The 27,606-nt window shown below is 44.3% G+C and overlaps 1 protein-coding gene across 1 annotated transcript in view; it reads left to right on the top strand.

Moving 5' to 3' along the window:
• PRG4 (proteoglycan 4) overlaps positions 1–27,606 on the top strand; it is a 486,064-nt gene that overhangs the window by 304,981 nt on the left and 153,477 nt on the right. Inside the window, exon 16 of the mRNA XM_086956081.1 lies at positions 7,337–7,435. Coding sequence (XP_086812207.1) covers positions 7,337–7,435 — 99 coding nt within the window. The remainder of the gene's footprint in view (positions 1–7,336; positions 7,436–27,606) is intronic.

The raw sequence follows: 27,606 nt of genomic DNA on the forward strand, positions 1-27,606 counted from the left end.
CTGTATCTTCCTTCGTCATAAAAACTCTACTTGTGTTAAATAAAGCAAACTCTTCTCTTTTCAGAGTTTATTTGAATGATGTATCAGGAACTTATAATTTCCTTGATTAATTGTGGGTCATCGAGATACTATTTATGTTAATCCTCTCATTCATTTAAATGATTTTTGGAGGTTACTGTATCTTCCACCTTCTTCTCTTTCTTGGCCACACAAATGTCTAGCGGTTTTCCCCTATTAACATCCTTTATGCATTTACACACAGTAATAATGGTTGTTAAATAATTAGAGTTTTCTTGCTAGAAATAATGTATCTCCTGTGTTGTTTTCTCTAATAATGCTTATGCACTTATTCTTTACAAATAATTTCAAGTACATTGTATTCTCTATTTCTTTGGTGTCTTGGCCACACATATCTCTAGCATTTCCTAATAAGTACTAATTGCTTTTCTCCACCATACTAGTTTGTGGTAAAATAATTCAAGTATTCTTTCTACAAATGATCCTTTTCTTTTTTATTGCTTTATGATTTTACTGTTACTTGAATTCTCCTCTCTACTGTTATTTGTTTGGCGATTCAATCTCGAAAGCTAGAGTTACTCATACGAGTGCAATATCTCAGTCAATCAATCAATCAATCACTGCATTTCTAAAGCGTGCTACATACCCGTGAGGGTCTCAAGGCGCTGAGGGGGGGGCTGCTACTGATCGAAGAGCCAGGTCTTGAGAAGTCTGAAGGCCTGCAGGTCCTGGGTCTGTCATAGGTTGGTGGGGAGAGTGTTCCAGGTCTTGGCGGCGAGGTAGGAGAAGGATCTGCTGCTGGCGGTGGCTTTCCGGATGCGAGGAACTGTGGCGAGGGCGAGGTTGGCTGAGCGGAGGCTTCGGGTGGGTGTGAAAGCTGAGTCGGTTGTTGAGGTATGTAGGTCCAGTGTTGTGTAGTGCCTTGTGTGTGTGGATGAGGAGCTTGAAGGTGATCCTCTGGTTGACTGGGAGCCAGTGCAGTCCTCTCAGGTGGGGTGTGATGTGGCAGCGTCGGGGAAAGTCGAGGATCAGTCGTGCCGAGGCATTCTGGATTCGTTGTAGTCCTCTCAGGAGCTTGGTTGTTGTTCCTGAGTAGAGCGCGTTCCCGTAGTCGAGTCTGCTGGTGACGAGGGCGTGGGTGACTGTTTTTCTCGTGTCGGGGGAGATCCATTTGAAGATCCCGCGGAGCATTCAGAGGGTGTTGAAGCAGGACGCGGAGACCGCGTTGTCTTGCCTGGTCATGGAATGGGTGGAGTCGAGGATGACCCCCAGGTTGCGTGCGTGGTCTGTGGGTTCCGGGGCTGCACCTAGCGATGTGGGCGACCAAGAGTCGTCCTAGTCTGATGGGGTAGGTCCGAGAATGAGGACATCTGTCTTGTCTGAGTTCAGCTTCAGTCTGTTGTCCTTCATCCAGTCGGCTACGGCCTTCATTCCTCTGTGGAGGTTGGCTTTGGCGGTGTGTGGGTCTTCGGTGAGGGATATGATCAGCTGGGTGTCATCGGCATAGGAGATGATGTTGAGGTTATGTTGTCGTGCGACGTGGGCGAGCGGTGCGATGTAGATATTGAATAGTCAGCAACAGCTTTGATGTGCACATTTAAATCTTATAAAACTATCCCTATCCAATAAATCATAGTTCTAAAAAGTTAAGTAGGGAAAATAGATTATGAAGCATAGTGCATTTAGATCAGAAGTATAAGATTTGAAATATTGATCAAAACTTGATCCATTTCCACCATTCTAGTGTTCCTCTCCTTCATTAATGTTCTACCAATTGGATGAACTTTGGCCAATTAACATTAATATCTTCTGAAAAACAGATTCATAAACCCGTTGCTCTGCTCCTCCATAAATAGCTAAATAACTTGGTATGTGTTATCTTTGGAAGCTCCACAGTAGCCAATAACTTTTTGGTGACATTCATATTTATTCTACATACATATTGCTTTTACATATCTGTTAAGCCTAGTTAGTTTCTTTATGCATATGAATATGGCCATCCATCTTGCATTCTAGGCGGCATATGGACTATGGTACCCCGCAAATTTCATTTCAATTTAGATATTTTAAATTTGAAAGCCTAATCTCTCAAATCATGAAAATGCCTATACTGTGTTCACTAGTCTTTTCCAGTAGAGTATGTGCTGTTGCTCAATGGCACTTGAGTTTCTATCAACACACCAAAATCCGTGTTAGACATGCTCCACTTTTTTGAACCAATAGAATTAATAGAAACGTCAAGATGGTAACAATTCTTATAGTACCATAGTTTCATCTGTCGAACAAATATTATTCATTGCTCTATTTTAAACTTGTGGGTATTATCTTGTTGTACACACGAAATATATTAGTTTGGAAAAATAATCTGTGTAGTGCTGGAAAAGGTATATACCAGTTTTTGAAAAGAATTACCTTTTAACTGCCTACAATTTCTGGATGGTTACACATTTCATACATTGTTTCCCAATTTCCAGTAACATCAAGTTAACGTTTCCTGCAAGAGCAATGCTAGGGCAATTATCTTAAATAGGACAATTTTTAACTCCATTATTTAGGAATATTTATTAGTAAATGCCTTATATGGCAGGAAACAAGTGAGAGCCATTATAATTATTGGTTCCGGTTGGATAACAACGCACACAACAGCAAGGAACTCTTCAACATCGTGAAAGAGCTCTCCAACCCCAACGCCGGAAACAACGACATCACCCCATCGCAAGAACTCTGCAACTCCCTCGCCTCCTACTTCCACAACAAGATCGCGGACATACACAACAGCTTCAACACCCAACCGACGAACGCCACGTCCAACTCGACCGAACCACCGCCCCCCACCACCACCCTCCGCGCCTGGACTCCGATCTGCACCGAAGAAACCGTCCGCATGATGAACTCCATCCACTCCGGATCTCCGACCGACCCCTGCCCTCACCACGTCTTCAACAAGGCCGACGCCGTCATCGCACCCCACCTGCGGGACATCATCAACACCTCCTTCACCACCGCCACCTTCCCTGAGAGCTGGAAGCATGCCGAACTCAGCGCTCTACTCAAGAAACCAACAGCGGACCCCACCGAACTCAAGAATTACCGCCCCATATCGCTGCTCCCGTTCCCAGCCAAAGTCATCGAGAAGACCGTCAACAAGCAGCTGGCCGCCTTCCTCGAGACGAACGGATCCCTCGACCCCTCACAGTCTGGCTACCGAGCCAACCACAGCACCGAGACCGCCCTCATCGCTGCCACCGATGACATCCGAACCCTGATGGACAACGGAGAAACAGCGGCCCTCATCCTACTAGACCTCTCCGCGGCCTTCGACACCGTCTGCCACCGCACCCTAGTGCAGCGCCTCAGCAACGTCGGAATCCAGGAGAAGGCGCTGGAATGGATCATCTCCTTCCTCGACGGAAGAACACAGAGAGTCCGTCTACCACCGTACAAGTCAGAGGCCACCGAAGTCATCTGCGGCGTCCCCCAAGGATCCTCGCTGAGCCCAACCCTCTTCAACGTCTACATGAGCCCCCTCGCGGCCATCGCACGCCTACACAACCTCAACATCATCTCCTACGCCGACGATACCCAGCTCATCCTCTCCCTGACCAACAACCCCGCCGCCGCCAGAGCCAACCTTCATGAAGGAATGAAAGAGGTAGCCGAGTGGATGTCGACCAGCCGCCTGAAGCTGAACTCGGACAAGACGGAAGTCCTCATCCTGGGATCCTCGCCCTCCGCCTGGGACGACTCCTGGTGACCCCCCGCCCTGGGCACCGCACCCAAACCGACAGACCACGCACGCAACCTGGGCTTCATCCTGGACTCCTCCCTCTCCATGACCAAGCAAGTCAACGCCGTCTCCTCGTCATGCTTCAACACCCTGCGCATGCTACGGAAGATCTTCCGGTGGATCCCCACCGAGACCAGGAAGACTGTCACCCAGGCACTCGTCACCAGCCGACTGGACTACGGCAACGCCCTCTATGCCGGAACCACCGCCAAGCTCCAGAAGAGACTCCAACGGATCCAGAACGCCTCAGCCAGACTCATCCTCGACATCCCACGACACAGCCACATCTCCGGACACCTAAAAGACCTGCACTGGCTCCCGGTCAACAAGAGAATCACCTTCCGTCTCCTTACCCACGCACACAAAGCTCTTCACGACCAAGGCCCGAGCTACCTCAACAACCGCATCAACTTCTACGCTCCCAAACGACACCTCCGATCAGCCAGTCACGCCCTCACCGCCGTCCCCCGCATCCGAAGAACGACAACAGGAGGAAGGTCCTTCTCCTACCTGGCCGCCAAGACCTGGAACTCCCTCCCTCCCGACCTGCGCCTGACCCAAGACCACCTCGCCTTCAGGAAGAAGCTCAAGACCTGGCTGTTCGGGTAGCAGCAGCACCCCCCCCCCCCCCTAGCGCCTTGAGACCCTCCGGGTAAGTAGAGCGCTCTATAAATGCCTATGATTGATTGATTGATTGATTGTTGTGCTGCCAAATTACCCAATCTCTGTCTCTTGTATACACTCCATATATACTGTATATAAATACATTTAATTACTGTATTCAAGCCCTTGACATCCACAGGGCCAAGGTAACAGGTTCATGAGATGGACATTCACGCTCACTTTGCAATGTACCCTTTTTTCAGAGCAGTACTGATTTTCTGAATATTAATTGTATATAATACTAACATGCATTTTAAAGACGTAAACAGTATTAGTAGAGCAAATCTCAGTAAATTCTGAGGTGCAGATTTGCAAGAAACTGACGTAACTTTAGAGATGTGTCGGTTTCCTTGCACCTGCGATAACTTTGTGCCACCATGGAAGCACTGTATTTACGATGCCTCAGAAATTCAGACGCATCTGTTGGCCCAAAAGTCACACATTGCTAGAGTCGTGTAACAAGCAAGACGCAACTCCAGCAATGCATGGGGAGGCCTATACTCAATGTACTGCATCCCTCCTTACGCCTGCTTCAAGCAGGCGTAAGTATTTGATGCAGTGGCATCCTAGAAGTAACAGGCTTTGTTTCTTGTAGTTTATTATGGAAAAATTCCAATCACACCATGGTTCATTTTGTTGTTTTAATGCAGGTGTTACTATATTCGTGATAGTACGTAGGAGAACAGCCAACACGTGTTTCACCCCTTTACATGGCCATCCGGCCTGGGGCTTCCTCAGGGAGTAGTAATGTAATCTCTATTGGTCAGTGTGCCACACTGACCGATAGAGATTACTCGCACCGGCATTACGCCTTAATCTACAGAGAATCCATCTTTTCCATGAACAAAGATACACCGCTTCAAAAATACCTAACGTGTGATTGGAATTTTTCCATAATAAACTACAGGAAACAAAGCTTTCCCTGAGACACCTTTTACAAACCTTTCTACAATAGGGGATTAGGGGTTTTCCCCTGCCAAGGGCAAGCTTGACACATAAGAGAGACCGATGCTCAATAAACGGCTAGTAAGGGATTGGGACTTTTCACCCCTCATTTGCACTAAACGCATCCTAGAAGTAGCGCAGTGAAATCTTGTAGATTTCACTGCGTCACTTCTACAAGGCATTCTTGGTCTGGAACACCCACCCTGCATACATTATACCTGACGCAGGTATAATGTGACGCAGGGCTTTCTAATGTGACGCATCTCCCTAGATACGTCACATTGTAAATTAGCTGCATCGTTTACACCACCACTCTGTCACAAAAGTGGTGCAACGGCGGCACAAAAGTTTCGCATGGGGCTTGTAAATCTGCCCCTGAATGTGATACAGAAATCTTAGTAGTGGGTTAAGAAGGTAAGGCAAAGCTAGGATAGGGGAATAAGCTGAGAAATGGTCAGCATATTTGTACCATACTTCTAAGGTGTAGTACAAAAATAGTGTAAATATTGTGTAACAAAAATGTTGTGCTCTAAATATTTGTTACAAAAACATTGCTGTATTGGAGTTAGTAATAGAAAATCTACATCCAACAGGAGAATATGTTGTAAACAGTATTTAGGAAAGACAGCATACAACCATTTCTACTATTCATTGGCATCAGCAGTAGTAAGTTTGGAAGGATGCTTGAACTTTCTTGCAAATTTTACGATTAAACTTTTCTAACAAACTACAACTATGGTAAGGAGGGTCAAATATGCATATAAAGAAACAGAATCACATTTTGTTTTCCACATCTATGAACATTTGTTAACAAGTTACTTAACTTCTGGCCAGTGGTTGCTGTGCTTTGTTATTGGTGTATGAGATGACATCACTTCTATACAGGTTAGTTGTGCCTCTGTAATATTAAGATTAAGAGGCTCAATACTTCTTATGGATAGTAGTCTTTTTTTATCATTTGTATTTTAATGATACTGCTTCTGTGATTTATGAGTTGCCATTTCAGGCTGAACTTACAGGCTCATTTAAGGGGCTAAGGCACAGTAAGATTTTCCTGGATGGTATTTAAGGCAACAATTTCCTCCAGCTCAAAGCCAAATCACCATCATGTCTTGAGCCAGGGGGATTCCAATGTTTAAGCTCCATCCAGGGGGCATTCCAATGTTTTAGCTCCATTAACACACACAATTATTTCTAATATCAAGGTCTATGTAGGTATATTGAGAGTTGATATCCCTTTCGCAATAAACAGTGTAAGAAGAACAAGCCTCAGTGATTATGAGCGAGCATGATCAAGAAGTGCTGTTGTCGGAAGCTAGATTTTAGAATCTTTTTACATAATTTACAGAAATTCCATGTCAGATCTGTTGCTGTCCGACCTAATTCCATCATCAATAGCCTGTGCTATCCGTTTGGAATGTAAATCAGAATTTTTGTTTTGATAGCCTCAGTGTTACAACAGCATCCTTCATTAGCAAGTTTGCTCAAGCTCCATTGCAAACACCTCACCTCAAAATATCCCTTCTCCCACACTGAAGTGGAGACATGGAGTAGTACTGTAAAACTGAAGATGGTGCAAAGGGAAGCACTTGGGGAAACTCTCATACCAAGAATTCTTAGACACAAGTTCTCACATCTAGATCACACTCCAGATTCTCTTTCAGAGTTTGGTAGGCCTCCTACAAGATTTGCAATTTTCTGTGATCAGGGTAAGTAGAGAGATGATGTTTACTATGATGAGCAAACTCTACAGTGTCCCATAGTATCTGTCTGCTGCTGTCATTTATGAAGAATAATTTACTATGTCCTTCTGATAAGAAGAGATACCGCTTTAATAAAAAAATACATTACTGTGAGCACACACACTTACGCCTGAGTGAGAATTGTGAATGACAATGGACAATAAATGATTTTGTGTTTTAGGGCCATTAATAAAGCCATCAACAGAAAAAAAAGCTTCAGCCAAGACTGCACAGAACAAAAAGAAAAAGAAGCCAGTCAATGAAGAGGAAGAAACAGAAGGTATTGTCTTTCTTTGGAGAATTAATTCTCAAGGACGATATAGAATTTAATTAAACTGTTCCCTTCTATTTCTTAGACAACACTGTTTATTCTGCCAGTGTCATAGTTTAGGGTTAAAATGTTGTAATGGTCAAGGAAAAGGAAAATTGTATTAAAAATGTTTTATTGTGACACATTTAGTGCCTGATTCACAGAGCCCTCCGCAGGTGCAAGTCGGAGAAGGCTATACTCCCACTGTCAAAAACATGCCAAAAAGGAGTGGGAGGACAATTTTTGGCAGGACCTCTTGGCTGCTAGTCGAGGGAGAGATGCGAAAGGGTTTTGGGACCTGGTGGGCAGTAGGAACCGTCCGGATGACACCTTGAGGACGTGTACTATCACCGCCCAATCGTGGTCCAACCACTTCAAGGCTCTCTACTCAGCTACAGAAGGATTGTTAAATGACCCCTTCATTCTCCCCCCCTACACCTTGGATAGAGATTTGGATTACTTTTCTGCAGGGGAGGTCACGAGCCTGATAAAAACCATCTTGCCATTAAAAGCTGCTTGCCCGGATGGGTTACCCGGGGACCTCCTTCGAGCCTATCCAGTCGAATGGGGGGTGTTGATCTCTGTACTTTTGAATGCCATTATTGAGGGAGGAACAGTTCCTGAGTCCTGGAGAGGGGCAGAGGTAGTCCCGATTTTTAAAAAGGGCAGCCGGGACCTCCCCGGGAACTATAGGCCGATTAGCCTTATAGACTCCACACAGAAGCTGGCGGGGAAAGTTATCCTGGGAAGGATCCTCCAATGGGTGGATGATAACCACATTCTGTCTGAGATGCAAGCAGCCTTTCGCTCAGGCACTGGAACAATTGAGCAAGTCTTCAGACTCCTGTTACTATACTGGAAGGTGGTGGAACTAGGCAAGGGCAGTCTTTACTTGGCCTTTATAGACTTAAAGACTGCCTTTGACCTGGTTCCTAGGGAGGAACTCTGGAGGGTGTTGTATGGTCTTGGAATACCCCCCTATATTCTAAACCTTCTTATTAAACTTCACAACGCCAATTATGCCCAGGTCAGGTGGGGTTTAAACGGGGAAAAGACCGACAAAATTCCAGTTGAGAGGGGTGTCCGACAGGGCTGTGTTTTAGCTCCCACCCTATTTTCTCTCTATGTAAATGGGGTGGTTGAGCACCTGCTTGAAGATCCAGCAGACGCCCCCACTCTGGGTGGCGTAAAGATCCCAACCCTGTTGTTTGCCGACGACACCCTTCTCATTTCGAAAACCCCTCAAGGTCTACAAAAGCTTCTAGACCGCTTCCAGGATTTTTGTGTAAAAAGAGGACTCATCATTAATGTGGACAAAACAAAGTATCTTATCATGCACCCACCGCGAAAACTTGGTCGCCCGCCTATTCTGAACTCGATTGCTCTCGAAAGAGTTTCAGAATTTGACTACCTGGGAATTCGCTTGAGCGATACACTGAGTTGGACCCCCCACATAAACAAATTGACTCTGGGCCTCAAAAGGGTGGGGGGAGCACTGCTAAAGGAGTATAACAACTCATCGAAACATTGTGTAGCTCCGATTCTAGACATTTACAAAGCCCGGGCAGTTTCTGCATCACTCTACGGAGCAGAGTTATGGGGCCTGGGCAATACGGACTCCCTGACCAAGGCAGAAAACAAATTCATTAAGGATTTGTTGGCTATTCCAATAAGTACTCCGACAGTCCCAGTACTTCTGGATGCAGGTTGTAAGGCAATCAAGGATCAGGCACGCCTTCGACCACTCCTGCTGTGGGCTCGCCTGTGGAGAGTCCCTGAACTTAAATCTTATGCAGACGGATTGGCGGAGGTGATGCATTTAGACGGTTGGCAAAAGATCAAATGGCTTAAAGACATCAAACATTTGCTTGGGGATCTGGGCTTGGGTTCCTGTTGGTTTACACATTCATCACCCCCCAAGGAGACCTTGAAAAAACTCTATTGGGAATGGGTCTCAGCCAGGCTCATTAGCAACCAGCGACACTGCAAATCCACCGCAGCCTTCTTGGAAATCAAAGACGTTGTTGCCCTTGAGCCATACCTTGACATTATTACCATCCCCATGGATCGGGCTCTTTACATTAAATTTAGATTAGGGACCCTGCCGCTTGCGAATCTTGTTTCTAGATGGAAAGTATCTAACCAGACTTCATGTAACTGTGCCTTATGTATTGACAGACGTGAAACCGTGGCACACTTCCTTTTTGAATGCCCGGACTATGCGCGACCAAGATCCCGTTGGCTTAAACCAATTTGTAGAGAACTGGGGATTTGAGATTGTTTGGTGGCCCTACGGATTTTACAAACGGACACTGCCCCCAATATTGTTTGTGCTGTCTCTAAGTTTTTAAAATGGGCTTGGTTGGTTCGCTTAAAAAGACTGTCTATTTCAATTTAATTCCTTTTAATTAACTTATTATGATCAATTTACTATTCTTCCCTATTGGATGTTTTTAATGTCAGTCTTTTTTTCTTATTGATGCACTGTTTTTAAATTTGTTATGTAAATGCTTTTAAGATATTCCAAATATCGAAATAAAGCTATCAACCAACCAACCAACCAACCAGCAAGTCGGAGTGCAAAATATTTACAAAAGGTGACTGGTACTTGCATGGAATGTTACCCCATATTGAAGCAATAAGTGGTGGTTTCCTTGTTAAGTGTGGGAAAATTCCACACACTTGAGAGATTGAATATGGTCTCAAAGGTTGGTTATTTACTTTTGAGAAAGGCAGGTGTAAATCCTTTTCCAAGTTGAGAAGGGAAAAGGAGCATCGCAAAATTTGGTGAGGCTGCAGAGGAAGGGGTTACTACACTCAGACAATATTTTCACAGTGGAGAAAAGAATGTGTCACTGCACAAAGGTGCTTTTCAGCACGCACAATAGCACAAATGCTCAAGTGAAAATTTTTCCATCCAGATGGGAAAAGAAAACCATTGCAGGAGTACCTATGAAATCGTGTGACTGCCCTGCTTTACAGGAATACTTCCTGAAAGTTTTGTAAATTGCACATTCTGCACCCAGGCAAGTTCTGTGGCTTCCTTCACGTATTGGGCACTTAGGGGCCTATTACAGTGGTGCTGTTCATGTAATACAAAATGCTGTTCACAAACCAACATGCTGAGATCTCCGCCACCACTGCTCCAATCTTTTCTATGCCAATATCTCTGTCCAGATGAGAATACGATTTAGTTGTAAATGTGCGGGGGACCTTGGGGAGTGGTAGGAAAATGGGGAATAATTATTCAAATATGAGAGGGGTTGAGGAAAATGTAAGGAGGGGTACCTGGAAGGACATGGTAACACACACACTCAGAAAGGAGCAGCATAATTGCTATACACAACCTACACTTCTGACAGGCCTACAGCCCTAAAAGTCACAAGACAAATGTAAATGTACACCAGCCCAGCCTTGGAGTAAGTCTAGCACCACACATGGCCACCTACAAGTACTGCAACAAACTGTCATGGAGAATAATTGAGGCAGGGACATAAAATAACTCCCCATAGGAAATAATGTTAAAATAATAAAAATAATACATTAATTAATTTATTTAATTTTGATATACATATATATATTTTTTTGTATTTTGAACTGGACGAGAAGACAGATGTTCTTAGAGAAATAACGACCCGTGTCAAGGGAATCTTACAAGTATCAAATCACTATGACCTACGGCAATTTGAAATGAGGTTTGAAAAAGCGAAAAGCGACGCTTTAACAATCCGCTACAGGTTGTCATTTAATTTTCTAATATTCTTAGCATGGAACGTACAGGTGAGATATATTCGCAAGACTTTCTGGATTAGTATGGGATAAAACACGGTGTTGATATATTGAGTGTTAACGATGCAGACACAATAGATTGAATAAGATTGAGAAGACAAGACTGACTAGGATGAACCAAGTACATTAACCTGAACGCCCTGAAGAAGCACAAATGTGCTTGGAACATGTGTTGGCTGTATTGCTGTATTAGCTGAGTCATTGAAAGAAAGAATAAAGAAAGATATAAAGAAACAATGCAAGATTATTTATCAGTGTTTCCATGGGAAATGGCTTTTTATGTGTTCCTAATAATTTTGCCACCATTTGACGAATCACCACAATACTTTCCAGAAAAAGTGCTCTAGTTTTTGCATGGAAAGTTTAGGAGTGATCTGTCAAGTGAGGGACGAGAAACAGGCGAGGGGTCATAAAACCCGAAGGGCCACATTCATCATTCAAAATACATGTCGCAAAGGTGCAGATTAGCAGAATCTGCCCCTTTGCGACCAGTATTTTTGCAATTGTGATGCATCATCCCAAATGCAAAAATCGCTATTTAAGTAATCGCTAAATTTATGTTTAGTTAAATTGCAATTGCATTTAGGGAATCGCAAATTGCGATTCCCTAAATGCAATGCATTAACCCAAATATTTTGCAATTTTGCAATTAAGAAACGCAAATTACCATCAATTAAAGTTGATGGTAATTTGCGAGAACATTGAAAAATGCACAAAAGTGCGTTTTTCAAAGTTCCATGTTTCACACATACATACTCTTGGGGCATGTGTGTGTGCAACATGTGGTAACATGGCAATTTCAGGGGTGCATCAGGGTATCCTTTTGGCACCCTTGCACCCTTGAAATTGCATGCAGAATTTGCAAGTATCTACTTGGTACTCGCAAATTGCACATGCAATTCCCATTCAATCCTATGGGCTTCTAGGCCCTTAGGAATGAATGGGAAGCAATTCCTTAATTGTGATTCACAATTTACGAGTCGCAATTAAGGAATGTGTTATAATCCCAATTTTGTTTTAGATTCCTACATGCATAAGAAATTTCGATTCCTAAATTGAGTTTTCTTAAAAATCGCAATTTAGGAATCGCAAATACAAAGTTTGATGCATGTGGCCCAAAATCCCCATGCATATTCCACAGACTTTTTAAGCAGCACACCGCAAAAACTGCCACATGGAATTACACTAAAATTTGGCGGGAAGCTATATCTTGGTCCCCAGATTGTGCTTTTTGTGATTTAATGTAAAACCATTCAGCAGTGTTTGATAAATTAAGGTTAGAAAATATTTGTAGATCTAGGCAGTTTGGTTCAAGGGACTCTTGTGAGAGTCTCTCAAAGCTAATGTTAAAAAATAAAGCATTCTGATTGGCCCATTGAGCTTTTCTCCCTTGGCCCACTACGCTTCCATGGGAGACTCGCTCCCGGAGGAGCGAGGACACTGATTGGCTACCAGCAACATGAGAAAAAGGATGCTGGTAGCTATTAGAGGACTCAGGGACTTATTCCCCTGTCCTTAAGATTTTAAAAAATGATATAGGAGGGCATGGTAGGGATACACTGCCCTCCTAGGCCCCATGGAGGGGACCCAGAGGGACCCCCTCTAGGTTAAATTAAAAAGATGGTGGCAAAACAAATACTTGGTGGCTGATATATATATATATATATATATATATATATATATATATATATATATATATATATATATATATAAATAAATTATGAACGAACTGGAGAAATTGCGCAAACTTGAGATCTCTAAGTGGTGGGAAACAAAATCCCTTCAAAGGTATTTGGATGTAGGGCGCATCCCTAGAGGTTTGCGTATTTTAGTAGCCCCCACTTATGAGAATCCCGATCCTAATAGGTTACGAGAATGGGTTGAAAACAGCGACGAGTCATCCAAACATATGTTGCAAATTCTTATAAAGTATGTCATCAGCGATCGGGAAACAATTTTGATAAAAATTACAGCTTTACAAAAAAAATTGGAAAAATTCCAAAACAAAGAGGAAGTAACAAAACTGGAAACGGAAATGCAAAAACGTCTGGTGAAACATGAACCATCCCTAAAGGAAAGAAAAGCAACTAAATTTCAAAGAGATAAGTGGGACTACCAGAATGGCAACATTTATACTTTTTCAAAAAAGTTTGAAAACATCCGTAGGCAACAATTATCCAAAGTAGCCAATGCACCAACAATACCTGGAGAACCAAGTAGCTCAGAACTTAGCTCTGATATAGAATCAGATAAGGAAGAGACCACTACAGCCCAGACTTCCTCAGTAATTTAGGAACTCGATTTTTTACGTCTAGAATGTACCATGCATCTACGACCCCGACCTCCAAAGCAGGTTTTACCAAACAAAGGACATGGACAAAAAGTAGGATGCGCAAAAACAGGCGATTGGGCAGACAGTGCAAGTTCGACAACAAAACAGAACAACAGACGTACAAAAAGGAGGCAATATTAGGGGACAATTTTGCCAATACAGTTATAAACCTTACTGATATGGCATTATCCAAGAAAGAAGAGAGTATTCTTGCACTGGGTCTGACGTGGTTCTCACCCACTAACTTTGATTACGTTCAGACAAGGATAGACATTTTTCATTTTGTAGGCAAATTGAAACTACAAAACACTTTATGAACGTTTCCAATAATGTATCAAATCCAGAATCTACTATCACAGCAAATAAACAATACATGAACTTAAATGTGGATGATATGACGCTTTTACATGATTAAGCAGAATTAGAATCTGGGGAAGAATCCTCAATAACATCTTCAGTTATGCTTGCATCTGTATCTGGTTTGAATATCTATGGCAGTATTCGTACCCCCTACAAACCCAAGTCAGTGTTTCTACCAAATATGCCTAGAAATGGACTTGACATCTTGTCAGATAATTTGATCAAAGACCTCAAGGAACTGGCTATAAAAGCTAGCAAAGACTTCATCCGTACTAACCATAACACAAGGATCGAACATGAAAATCTCATGTCTAAAATCAAGGACCCTTAAACAACAAGAGAGAGGGTTTTTTTGTAGTATATGGAGGAGCACTCTTAGTCCCCCTACAAAATATAATCAAAACAAAGAAAGTACGCGACTTTTGGATTCGGGACTATGAGATATTGAATCGAGATCACGTACTCGTGGGCTCTTTGGACAACATAACTTAGAATCTTGAGGGTATTACTTTGGGACTTACACTAATATGAAGAATGGATATTGATACTTCGGGATATTATGAATAAATTATGCCCGAGTCCAAATGCAGACTTTACTAGTGGTCACACTATCCAATAATTATCACGAGGATTAGAACTTATGATCGATTGAACAGATCGGGGGTTCTATTTTAAGCTATATACAGATATAGTGACTGTCAATATGGGACGCAACTGATAATCAGTCAGAACAATAGTGAGATAGGTACTGTGGAGCATCAATATTACTGGTTTATTGAATTTTTTCGTCGTATATACAGCCCTGAGGAAGTCATTGAACACATACCAGTGTATGATGAAACACGTGTTGGCTGCGCGCTTTTTCTTGTATAATAAAGAAGACCTGCTTTGTCTTTGGAACATTGACTGAAATAAAGGAATTTAAGGACGTGAAGAAAGGACTTTTGTAATTGAATTGATGACTTATGGACATATTTGGAGTCTGATAATTGAGATCTTTTGTGGAGTATGATTTATGCTGTGCCTATTTTGAATTGAATATATTTTTTGTGTATGTTATACTTATCGACTTTTTAGTCAATAATATTTGGTGCTCAGGGAGGATTTATATTGTAGTTATTTAGGATCCACATTATTTGTGGGTCGTAGGGGCTGTTTGGTAACTACCCCCTTTCTTACCTTTTGATGCACCCTTAACACTTGGATTTTTAATAACAAAACTAGCCCTATACTCAGTTGAGCGCCCTTACTACACCTGGTTACCAAAAACTCATACAAAACAAAGAAAGAGTGCACTTTTCCTTGTGAGAGGAGTAAGTTGGAAGAATCTCAGTAGATTCTTTTAGAAAGCCCTCACTAACCAACCTAGTTGGTGACATGCTTCATCATCGGGCCCCACCAGGAAAGTCTAGAACCCCCCCCCCCGGTATGCTTAGACACTAGAGTTACTGCTGAGCTGGTTACTTTTTGAGTGAGTGAAACGTGAAGTGAGTTAAAAGTGACCAGGTTGTGTCCAAAAAATTATTTATTCGTTGGCCAACCCATCACGGTTAAAATGTGGAGAGGGCAGTAGGAAAGCTGGATAGATAGTTCAGCTATGCCTCGCTATGTGCGGTCAACATGGTTCTGCCTATCAAAAGGCAAGTAGCTAGGCTTTCATCAGGACCAGTGTGAAGACCCCGGCGGTGTGAGAGCACTAAGGCTCACCCTGACCTGGTGGTCAAAGTGTGAAAAAACAGAAAAACAAAAATGTTTCTTTCCATAGCTTGCTGTGGGAGGGGTACCTGAATGTGTTCGGCACCCAGCAGTTACCTCAAAGAAAAGCAGACACAGACAAACACATAAAGGTAAAAGCAATTAGTTTTACACCATGTCAGAGGCTTCTGCTTATTTCAGAATGTTCCAACAGGAGTGCTCTTCTCAAATAGTGCACTGCAAAGAAATCTCATGAAGCTATGGTGCTGTGCAGTGTGTAAAGTGGGCGGTGGTTTGGCAAATGTGGGAGACAGACATTCAATCAATGCTTACATTGGGTGTGATCACTAATCACACCATGGGTCTCGGGAGTGGGGTGGTGGCTAGAAGGCACACCCTGTAAGAGAAAGGGGAAAGTATGTGGTAAAAACAAGGGAACATTACCCCTCTTCAGGGAGTTACTTATCTGAAACGTTGCGTGGAGCGCTGATCTCTACTCACGCCAGCAAAGCCAGGCACCCGCTCGGAACCTGTAATCACCCTCTGTAAGCGGACTCCGTCGATGTAGGACCATTATATCTCCGTTCTTAAGAAGGAAGTGGCAGCCATTCGGGGCACTCTGGGGCTTTTTTTTGTAGACATTTTTTTTTTCATTTTGAGACTTTTCAATAAATTTTCCTCAGTATAGTCTCAATAAAAACACCTTTTTTGTCTCTATATCCATTGGTAACATCTCCAGAATCCGCTCATCCACTGTGACTTGTGCCTTTTATTATCATTTGATTTGTGGTCCCACAATTCTTTCACCAAGAAAATATATATATATATAGACTTTTATCTAAAATGCATATATTTAAAATTGCCTTATGTCTGTCCCTTACTTGAACCCCTTTGAGTCCCAAACAGGAACATTCTAGGTTCTATTCATTATTAGGATGAATCCTATAATTAAGCCGCTTACCTTATATAGGCTAAATTAACAATTGCATGATTTTTACCAATTGATTTAGACAGAATCCTATGGTTGAAATACCCATTAAAGTGCAAAAATTGAAAACAAAGCAGCAGTCATTTCACTGTGCAAAACTGAGCTAATAGTGCAGAAATTATTTAAAGTGCAAACCGTATGATTAAAAATAATGTATAAATATTGCTAACAATAAAAATGCCATTGCTGGATCCTATTGTTAAAATCATATAAATAACATTTTAAAATTCATCATATGAGTTAATAGTGCAAAAAGAGGTGATAAAATATGTTGTTTTTCATATAAAAAAGAGCTTTAGAGTTATCTCAATATACAATCCAATCCATTTCATATTGTTCTTAATGATAGGGAACCTATTCATTAAGACAAAAAAAGTAAACATAATCGATTTAACCTGCCTCATAAAAGAGCACATATGTTTGGTGTGTTGGATGACATCCTAAGAGAGTTGGGTATACCTTATGGGGAACTGGAGACATTATAAGAAATTGTACATATCAATCAATCAATCAATCAATCAGAGTACTTGTAAAGTGCACTACTTACCCGTGAGGGTCCCAAGGCGCTGAGGGGAGGGGGGGTGCTGCTACAGCTCGAAGAGCCAGGTCTCGAGGAGTTTTCTGAAGGCGAGTAGGTCTTGGATCTACCGTATGTGGGTAGGGAGGGTGTTCCTGGTCTTGGCAGCGAGGTATGAGAAGGATCTGTTTTTCCAGCCGGAGGTCATTTGTTGGATATGGGGGACAGGGGCAAGGTCGAGGCTGGCGGAGCGGAGCTGGCGGGTGGGGTGTGGAAGCTGAGTCTGCTGTTCAGGTAGGCTGGTCCGGCGTTGTGGAGTGCTTTGTGTGCGTGGGTGCGGAACTTAAAGGTGATCCTCTTGTCGACGGCGAGCCAGTGTAGGTCTCTCAGGTGGGGGGTGATGTGGCTGCGGCAGGGGACGTTGTCGATCAGTCGGGCGGATGCATTTTGGATGCGTTGTAGTCATCGTAGGTGTTTGGCTGGGATTCCTGCATAGAGTGCGTTGCCGTATTCCAGTATGCTGCTGACGAGGGCCTGTGTCACCGTTCTTCTTGTTTCGGTCGGGATCCACTTGTAGATCCTGCAGAGCATGCGGAGGGTGTTGTAGCAGGAGGAGGAGATGGCGTTGACCTGCTTAGACTTGGAGAGGGAGGAGTTGAGGATGAATCCTAGATTGTGTGCATGGTTGTTGGGTGTTGGTGCTGTTCCCAGTGTGGTCAGCCACCAGGAGTTGTCCCTGGCTGAGGGGGTGGGTCCGAGGATGAGGACCTCCGTCTTGTCCGAGTTCAGCTTCAGACGGCTGCTCCTCATCCAATCGGCGACAACCTTCATTCCCTCGTGGAGGTTGGTTTTGGCGGTGTGTGGGTCCTTGGTGAGGGAGAGGATGAGCTGAGTGTCGTCAGCGTAGGAGATGATGCGGAAGTTGTGATGGCTGGCCACTTGTGTGAGGGGGGCCATATAGGCGTTGAACAGCGTTGGGCTGAGGGATGTGCCCTGGGGGACGCCACAGATGATGTCGGTGGCTTCGGGTCAGAAGGGTGGGAGGCGGGCGCTCTGGGTTCTGCCGGAGAGGAAGGAGGTGGTCCAGTCAAGATCCTTCTCTAGGATTCCGGCTTCTAGGGGGCGTGTCTGTAGAGTGCAATGGCAGACCGCCGCGAAGGCAGCTGACAGGTCCAGGAGGATGAGGGCTGATATTTTGCCGTTGTCTAGTTGGCGCCTGATGTCGTCTGTGGCAGCGATGAGGGCTGTCTCGGTGCTGTGGTTTTGTCTGAATCTGGACTGGGACGGGTCCAAGATGTTGTTGTCTTCGAGGTGGCGGGCCAGTTGCATGTTGACCATTTTCTCGATGACCTTTGCCGGTAACGGGAACAGGGAGATGGGCCGAAAGTTCTTGAGGTCCTTGGGGTCCGCTTTGGGCTTCTTGAGGAGGGCGTTGATTTCGGCGTGCTTCCAGCTTTCCAGGAATGTCGCTGTTTCGAAGGAGCTGTTGATGACCTTCCGTAGTTAGGATGTGATGGCTGTGTCTGCTTTGTCGAATACGTGTGTGAGCACGGGTCAGACGGAGATTCTGAGTGGATGGAGTTCATGATCTTGCGTGTCTTGTCGTCGTTGACGTTGGACCAGGAGGTCAGGCGGTTGGCGCTGGTGGTTTTCACAATGGAGGTGGAGTCTGGCATAGTCAGGCGGTCGTGGTGTTGAAGCTGTCATGGATGTCAGCGATCTTACGGTGGAAGAAGATGGCTAGTGAGTCGCACAGTTCTTGTGAGGGTGGGATGTTGTTGCCGTTGGCGCTGGGGTTGGAGAGTTCCTTTACGATGCTGAAGAGCTCTTTGCTGTTGTGTACGTTGTTATCCAAGCGGTCTTTGAAGGAGGATCTCGGCTAATCTGATGAGGTGGTGGTGTTTGCGGGTGGCGTCCTTGTGGGCTACGTGGTTGTCTGGTGTGCGTTCATGGAGCCATGTCTTCTCCAGTTTCCGGCATGCGCATTTAGAGGTCTGGAGCTCATCGGTGAACCAGGTGGCTCTCTTGTTGGCGTGGCTGTTGGAGGGTTTCTTGAGCGGGCGAGGGTGTTGGCGCAGTCATCGATCCACTGTCTGAGGTTTCGGGCTGCGGTGTTTGGGTTGGTGGGGTCGGTGGGTGGGTTCTTGGCGAGGGAGTTGATCAACTGGTCTTCGGTGACTTTGCTCCAGCAGCGGCGAGGCAGCTGTTGGGTGCGGTGGTGCGTGGTTGGTTTCTTGAAAGTGAAGTGGATGCAGCGGTGGTCGGTGGTGTGGTCAAAGGTGACGTGGGATCCAGCGTGTGGCCGGCGGCGTGGGTGGGTGCAGTGACAAGTTGTCTGAGGCCCAGGTTGGCGAGGTTGTTGATCAGGGTGGCTGAGTTGGCGTTGTTGCTGTTCTCGAGGTGGAAGTTCAGGTCCCCGAGGAGGATCTAGTCCGTGGATCCGAGTGTGCGTGGGTGCTGGCGAGGTCAGCGATGAAGTCGCTGAACTGAGCCCCGGGTCCGGGGGGTCTGTAGATGAGTGTTCCTCTGAGGGTGGTGTTGGGGTCGGTGTGGATCTGGAAGTGCAGGTGTTCGGCGGTGTTGAGGGTGTTGTCTGCGTGAGTGGCAACCTTGAGGGTGGACTTGTGGATGATGTCTATTCCTCCTTCAATTCCGTTGGCGCGATCCCTGCGGGTGATCTTGTAGCCGTCCCGGATGGCTATGGCGATGTTGGGCGCCGATGGGTCGTTCCACCAGGTCTCGGTCAAGAAGGCCACGTCTGGGGCGGAGGTGTTGAGCAGATCCCAAAGCTCAACGGCGAGTTTGCGTGCAGAGCGGGTGTTGAGGAGTATGCAGCGGAGGTGGTTAGGTCCAGTCCTTGGAGGTTTGGTGGGTCTGTCGCAGGTGAAGCTGCAGGTGTGGCAGGAGAAGGGTCCATGGGTCCGTTACGGGGCAGTCTGGAAGCAGGTGTAGTTTTGGCCGGCGTTGAGTGCGTGGAGGGTGCTGGCGTCGTAGTGGATTCTGGTGTTGTGGCGTTCGCGAGGTCCAAGGGTTCTGGCACTGGGCGTGCTGCGCGCCTGCTTCTCGGCCTGCATATGAGTTGGCTTGGGAGGGAGGAGCAGCTGGGAGGCGGGAGCGGGGAGGCAAATGGATGTGTGGCGGGAAAGGGTCGGATCGGCAGCGGCGGGGGGCAAGGGGAACTGGTGCACAGGGCAGAGGGGAGGGAAAAACCCCGGAAACAAGGAGGCAGCAAGGAGGCAGGAACCAGGCAGTCAGGTAACGAGCAGTGGCGTGGGGGCGACCAGCCTGCAAGCAGGGTCAAAGGTTACAAAAAAGCACAGAAAGGTCACACAAAAAACGGGGGGAAACGAGTGGCACAGGGGCACAAAGGTCACAAGAAAGGGCAGAAAAGGTCACAAAAAACGGGGGGAAACGAGTGGCACAGAGGCAGAAAGGTCACAATAAAGGGCAGAAAGGTGACAAAAAACGGGGGGAAACGAGTGGCACAGGGGCACGAAGGTCCCAAGAAAGGGCAGGAAGGTGACAAAAAACGGGGGGGAACGAGTGGCACAGAGGCAGAAATGGGTGTAGAGGCAAGAAAAACGAGTACAATCAGGGGAGCAGAACGCAAGAAAAAAAAGTGCAATCAGGGGAGCAGAAAGCACGAAAAATGGGTACAATCAGGGGAGCAGAGGCAAGAAAAACGAGTCAGGGGAGCAGAAGGCAAGAAAAACAATGAACAATCAGGGACGCAGAAGGCAAGAAAACGAGCATATTCAGGGGAGCAGAAGGCAAGAAAAATGAGTGCAATCAGGGGAGCAGAAGGCAAGAAAAACAGGTACAATCGGGGGAGCAGAAGGCACGAAAAACGAGTGCAATCAGGGGCGCAGAAGGGACGAAAAACGGGTACAATCAGGGGAGCAGAAGGCACGAAAAACGAGCACAATCAGGGGAGCAGAAGGCAAGAGAACGGGCATAGATAAGAATGCAGGCACAGGGGGTAGACAGGCAACAGCGGTCACAGACACCAGAAGACAGTATGGGCAGTACAGGGAAGACAGACAGACAACGACAGTGATACAAACCTAAGGCCTACCACTGGGCACCAGGGATGAGGCGCAGGTGGTAGCCTACGGGTGGAGGAGGGCCTCAACTTCTACAGCAGCGGCAGCTGGGAAAGGGTCAGGACACACAGGCGAAGCTGTGTGGTGGGGGAGCGACCTACCAGCAAGGTCAAGGATCCTCCGTATTGTTCAACCCATTTGGCCATTTGCTGTCAAATTCAAGAATCATTTTGGTCTCAAGTTGTCTCAACTGGTGCTCCCGATTTCCACCTCTATGGAATTTCAGAACTGAACCTACCACAAAATATTTTAAACAAGCAACATCATTATTATGCTTTCTCTTAAAATGATGTGGTACCAGGTAGGGGGGGTCACTATGCAGAATAGCTCGAAGATGCTGCAAAATCCTGACATGCACCTGTAGCTTTGTGCTACCATGGAGTTTAGGCCACAAGTGCCTGTCAGGACATAAACAGCAAATTCTGTTTTACAGTTGAAACTGCCCGAAATAGCCACTTCTTGGGCGCTAAAAGGTGTTTGATAGTGTGTTGCATTGGTTCCAAATTTGCATGCTCTGCATGTAGAGCATTTAGGGAAACCGTGTGCTGGTTGAAGCCACGTAGTGTTTTGCCTGGTCTCAGGGCTGCTTTTGTCTAGGAAGGGTACCCATGCTTTTAGGGTGTCTTTTCTTTATATAACAATCTGTCGAAGTACTGTTGGCCCACTTGGGCAGCACGTTTTTCTTGACCTTAGGATTCCTTTGGCCCATAAGGGCTTGAATCCCATAATACAGTGTGGAATTATCAACACACCACTCTAATACTGGTATTCTTTTTTGTTAGGTAATCAGTCCAAAGACATGTACTAATCATGATTTATATTCTTTTTACCTAGCATATACACAGATCCAACCATTTCCCACTTTAATACTTGGAGCACTTGTTAGGTATAATGGCATTTGGGGTATTGCCTAACCTCTATTTTTTTAGATAAATGCGTAAGAGAATTGTGAAGTATAAAGTCTGTTGTTTAGATCCATTGCTCTATATTAACTGTTTTCTTTTCTTTTACCGTTTTTATTGCTTTCACAATTGATATTTTGTAAAAGATATGTTATGCTAACATGCTGTGCTTGTGATGTTATCTCTATCCGTCTTTCAGATAACTATCATTATCTGTTTATGAAATTACTTTGAGTTCATTCTTCTTCTATGCTCATTACGAGCGCGGTTGCTGTGACAACCACCAGAGCGACCCGTATACTTAATGCCCGATATGAGTTAAACCCGGGGGTGTGACAAAGGCGGCTCGCTGATGAAACGCGTTGTGGCCCTCTTTTTGTTAAATAAAAGAATCTTCTGGTTCTACCCCTCACGGAGGGTTTGTTTAATGACTGACCGGATTGGTTATATATATATATATATATATATATATATATATATATATATATATATATATATATATATATATATATATATATATATATATATATATATATATATATATATATATATATATATAAACTCCAGCCTGTCACGTAAGCACTTTCCGTGCGGACAAGAAAAATGGGACACCAGATGACGCCACAGCCAGACTTGAGGTAATTTCACGTGATGAAGTTTATTCGTGCATGCAGGGTGCAAAGCCTCGTGAAATGCATTTCGGGCACCGGCTGTGCCCTTGCTCACTGACAATTAGCCATAGTCGCTCCACCATTTAAATATACACAGTATTACAAAATGCGTGCCAATCTCGTTGTTTGGTAATCATCATGAACATAAACAACAGACTCATGTTGTAGAATGCTCCACTGAGTGTATATAAAAAGTCCCGCCATATTGGAACGATATATAAACCATTGCCAGATGTGATCGTAATATAAACAAAACACTATTTAACAATTTTGATATACCAGAAATAACGTAAAAAGATTGTAGATCATATAAACCTTAAAACACTGCTTTTAGTGCATAGCATTAATCCGGTAATAAATAGTGCGGGCAAGGAATGCATATGAATGTATGAAAAATGTTACCCAAACGATGAACTCAATCTTAAAATGCAATCCATTAAGGACAGAGTTTCATTTGTCCATTCACAGGCATAGATACAAAAGTCCATTTTTTGCAGTTGATCCGTTGGTAAATGTATAAAATGTATACAATAGAGGCAATTGTACTGTACAAATACATTGAATTCGCATAACTTAATGCATGGAAACTGCAATATTGACAGTGGTAAAATATGCTGATGGTTAGTGCAACATTACAAATAAAGTGCTGCTGTGCTTTAAAATGTAAACATGAGACTTATGCAAATTTTACCCAATCAAATGGATAAAGTGCATAGTGCAAAATGTAAACAAGGTAGATCTGTCCGTAGGACAGTCCTGAGCAGTGCAAGAAATTGCAGAAAAATATTAATATGCTAATATTACATGTGTCCATCCAATACAGGGTTACAAACAATATGCATGAAGTTATCATTATAACTTCATGCATATTGGTATTAATTTGCACAACAACAGGTGTGCTTCACGGCCAAGGGGGGAGGAGCAGAGCCTCGATTCCATCATAAGGCAGCAGGAGGGACTTACCGGGACAATCTGTCGGGTGAAGGGCGCTGAGGAAGGCAATGCGCCGAAATGCATTCGCCGCCACCGGACTGTACGTTCCTGTCAATAAAGCTGCTCTGAAGATAACCTCCTCTGTGGTTGCCGCCTTCTTCCTTGTGTGGGAGGCATTTTGGACATTGTTATGCGCTAACCAATGGCGCATTTGGATAACCCCTGTCACGTTTTTGGGAAGAAGCTCATTGGTACCGCCTCACGGCATATACAACATTCCTGGTAAGGATACACTTCGGACCTGCCGTTTGTGGATGGCGACTAGGGCGGTGGAGGTAATTTACCTCCTGTTGTGGCAGTTTGCCCCCGTTCACTGGCTGCCATGCACGAGGGCTGTGAAAGTTTTGAGGAGACCGGAGGAGCGACTTTACTGGCGTAGAACGACAAAGGCAACATCGAGCCCTGCTGGTATGGGCTGCTGCACAAAGAACTACAACATTTTGAGCCTCCGCCATTTCACCGGCCCATTCTGCCTCACCATATGGCCTTGTGGGAGTTGCAGTGCAAAGGTATTAATTTGCACAACAACAGGTGTGCTTCACGGCCAAGGGGGGAGGAGCAGAGCCTCGATTCCATCATAAGGCAGCAGGAGGGACTTACCGGGACAATCTGTCGGGTGAAGGGCGCTGAGGAAGGCAATGCGCCGAAATACATTCGCCGCCACCGGACTGTACGTTCCTGTCAATAAAGCTGCTCTGAAGATAACCTCCTCTGTGGTTGCCGCCTTCTTCCTTGTGTGGGAGGCATTTTGGATATATATATATATATATATATATATATATATATATATATATATATATATATATATATATATATATATATATATATATATATATATTCCTTTCCGTTTGGTCCACAGGGCGGGCTACCGGGCGCTCTATGGCGGTGCACACGAAGCGCGGCAGAACCAAGCCGCGATTAAATCAATTCCGGTTTCCCCTTTAGGGGAGTTAAGTCTCCATGCACTCCCGGATATTCTCTCCAATTACAGCCATACACCAAAGTTGGTAGATCGGTTTAGATTTATTTCCATTTGTCAGCAAGCCAGCAACACCTTTGAATTAAAGTATTCCTTGATATCTCTCTCTTATCTATGGTGAGCTGGCGTATTTTCGTTTTGCTGTATTTTGTTAATGTTATTGTAATGTTTTTTCAAGGTTTTGGTAGTAATTATGAATACCCGGCTTGTCGTGTGTCAAATGTGAACCTCACAGGGTTCCCTCACGAAAATGGAAATAAATCTAAACCGATCTACCAACTTTGGTGTATGGCTGTAATTGGGGAGAATATCCGGGAGAGCATGGAGACTTAACTCCCCTAACGGGTAAACCCAAATTGATATATATATATATATATATATATATATATATATATATATATATATATATATATATATATATATATTGCGTTAGTCGTCACCAATCGCCAGAGATTATCTGCGGATTTCCAAATGACGAAGAGTCGACCCAGAAAGTGCTGGTGCAACAAGTTTATTCGATTAAAGCCAGCGCAGCCGCCATAACGCGTTTCGCCTTGGAGAAGGCTTGATCACATGACAAATTGCGAGTCAAGCAGCCAGGTTTTTAAAGTGACAGTGCATAAGGTTTGTAAAAGGACATAGAAAACATACTATCATGCAAAAGTACAGCTATGTTACAAAAAAATAATGAAATTACATTATTTTCCCGGGCCAAGCATAGTAGTAATATTAACTTTAAACAAATAATACGAAAGTTAATGCACGTAAAAAACACGTGGTAATATACCAGATACAAACAACATCAATAAAGTTATCGTCTCTCAGTATACATGACAAATCAATGTGTCTATGTGTTTATAGACTAAAGACTTTTCCAGAATGATGTTGTAAAGCCACAGTGTTGTGTTTTAAAGAAAAGCCCCATGCGTTAATCTAAGTAAATACATTCAAATAACAAGCTGAAATTGCAAAAGCGAGATAATGTTTTAAGACATGTCTTAGTCCTGAGTTGGAAGTAAAACCGTTGTTTGAAATAAAGCCCAAGTGGGCCTGCCACAAAAGCCTGCCAAATCTAATAAAGTGCAGAGTGAAAAACGATTTTTATCTTTCTTTTTTTTGATAAAGTGCAAGTGAAAGCAGCTCAAAAGTGCAGATGTTTCGTGTTTAAAACCAAATAGTTGTTCATTTCATAAGTTAAAAATTTTTTTTCTGATCCAAGAAAGCACCACATAATCACAGCGTTAATGAAAATTCATTCTACTCAAAATAAACCTTCAAAAGTGGCAAGACATACGGACAATAAGGGCATAATCAGAAAATAATTTTCAAATGCATGTATAAAGATCCTCCCGATCATTTAACCCATTGGGGTTCTTGGTATTTAACTCTAGTATATACCTGGTCTCAAGAAGACGGAGTTTGGCCTCACGGCCTCCTCCCCTTCTTGAGACCTCAACTGCGTCAATTAGAAAATACCGGAGTTGATCGGGTGAGCCCTGATGTTTGTCCTGAAAGTGTCGAGCCACTGGATAGTTCTGGTCGTGGCCTGAGATTGCACGTATGTGTTGGAGTATCCGTTTGTGGGCAGGTAGTTTCGTACTACCTACATACTGGAGCCCACACGGACACTCCAACACATAGATAACAAACTCAGTTTTGCAGGTTAACCACTTGGTGATCGGAGTTGGGCTTTCACAGAAGGGGCTTTGAAAATGGGTCCTATTACTGCCAAATCGGCACGCTTTACAATGGGGACAGGTCTTAAAGCCCTTCCTCAATGCCCCCCAAGTGGTGGAGACTACAGGTTCCAGGGTATTACTCACTAAAGCCCTTGCCATGGAAGGAGGTCTGCGAAAAGTGATTTCTGGTTGGCTAAGGAGATTGTGTCCAATTACTGGATCACTTTGGACCAGATTCCAGTTTTTATAGAGGATTTTTCGCAATGCCCCGTGTTGGCGATTGAAAGTTAAAATCACTCGGGGCAAGTATTCGTGGATTTTCCTTCGACCTGGCTATTGGCAGTGGTATTTCTAACCCTAGGAACAAGGGCCTCCTGTCTGCTGACAGAGTTAGATCGTTGGATAGCTCTAACTAAACTGGTGTTGGAATAACCTCTGTCAATGAAACGTATTCTGCAAGCTTCCTGTGCAGCCGCACATTGAGCGTCCGTACTACAGATTCTTCTGATGCGGAGCATTTCCCCGAAGGGAATACTCCGAATCAGATGTGCAGGGTGCTGGCTGTTGGAATGTAAGATAGTGTTGCCAGCACTCGGTTTCCTATGTAGTCTAGTACCCAAGGTGTTATTAGACACAAAGACTTCGACATCCAGGAAGCAAATGGAAACAGGACTGATGCTTGAGGTAAAGTTGAGATTAACCGAGTTAGTATTGATTAGCTCAACAAAAGCCCTGGCATTAACAATGTCCCCCCTCCAAATCAAAAAAATATCATCAATGTAACGTAAGTAAAGTGCAATGTTGTTGAAAAAAATGTTACTGTGCTGGCCAACAAGGACCTGTTCCTCCCAAAGCCCGACGTGTAAACACGCGTAGCTTGGTGAGAAACAGGCCCCCATCGCCACACCTCTTACTTGATGATAGATAGTTCCATTGAAGATAAAGTAGTTCTGTTCGAGGCACATTCTGGTCATGTCCACCAGCATCTTATTGTGTGCCTCTGAATGGGGGGGGCATTTGTGCAAGTAATATTCCAGGGCTTTCAGTCCATCCTGGTGACGTATTGAGGTGTAGAGGGACGAGACATCCAAAGTCATTAAAAGCATATCCTCCTCCCAGACAAAACGCTCAAT

Source organism: Lissotriton vulgaris, chromosome 1_1, assembly GCF_964263255.1.
Source record: "Lissotriton vulgaris chromosome 1_1, aLisVul1.2, whole genome shotgun sequence".
Classification (NCBI taxonomy): domain Eukaryota; kingdom Metazoa; phylum Chordata; class Amphibia; order Caudata; family Salamandridae; genus Lissotriton; species Lissotriton vulgaris.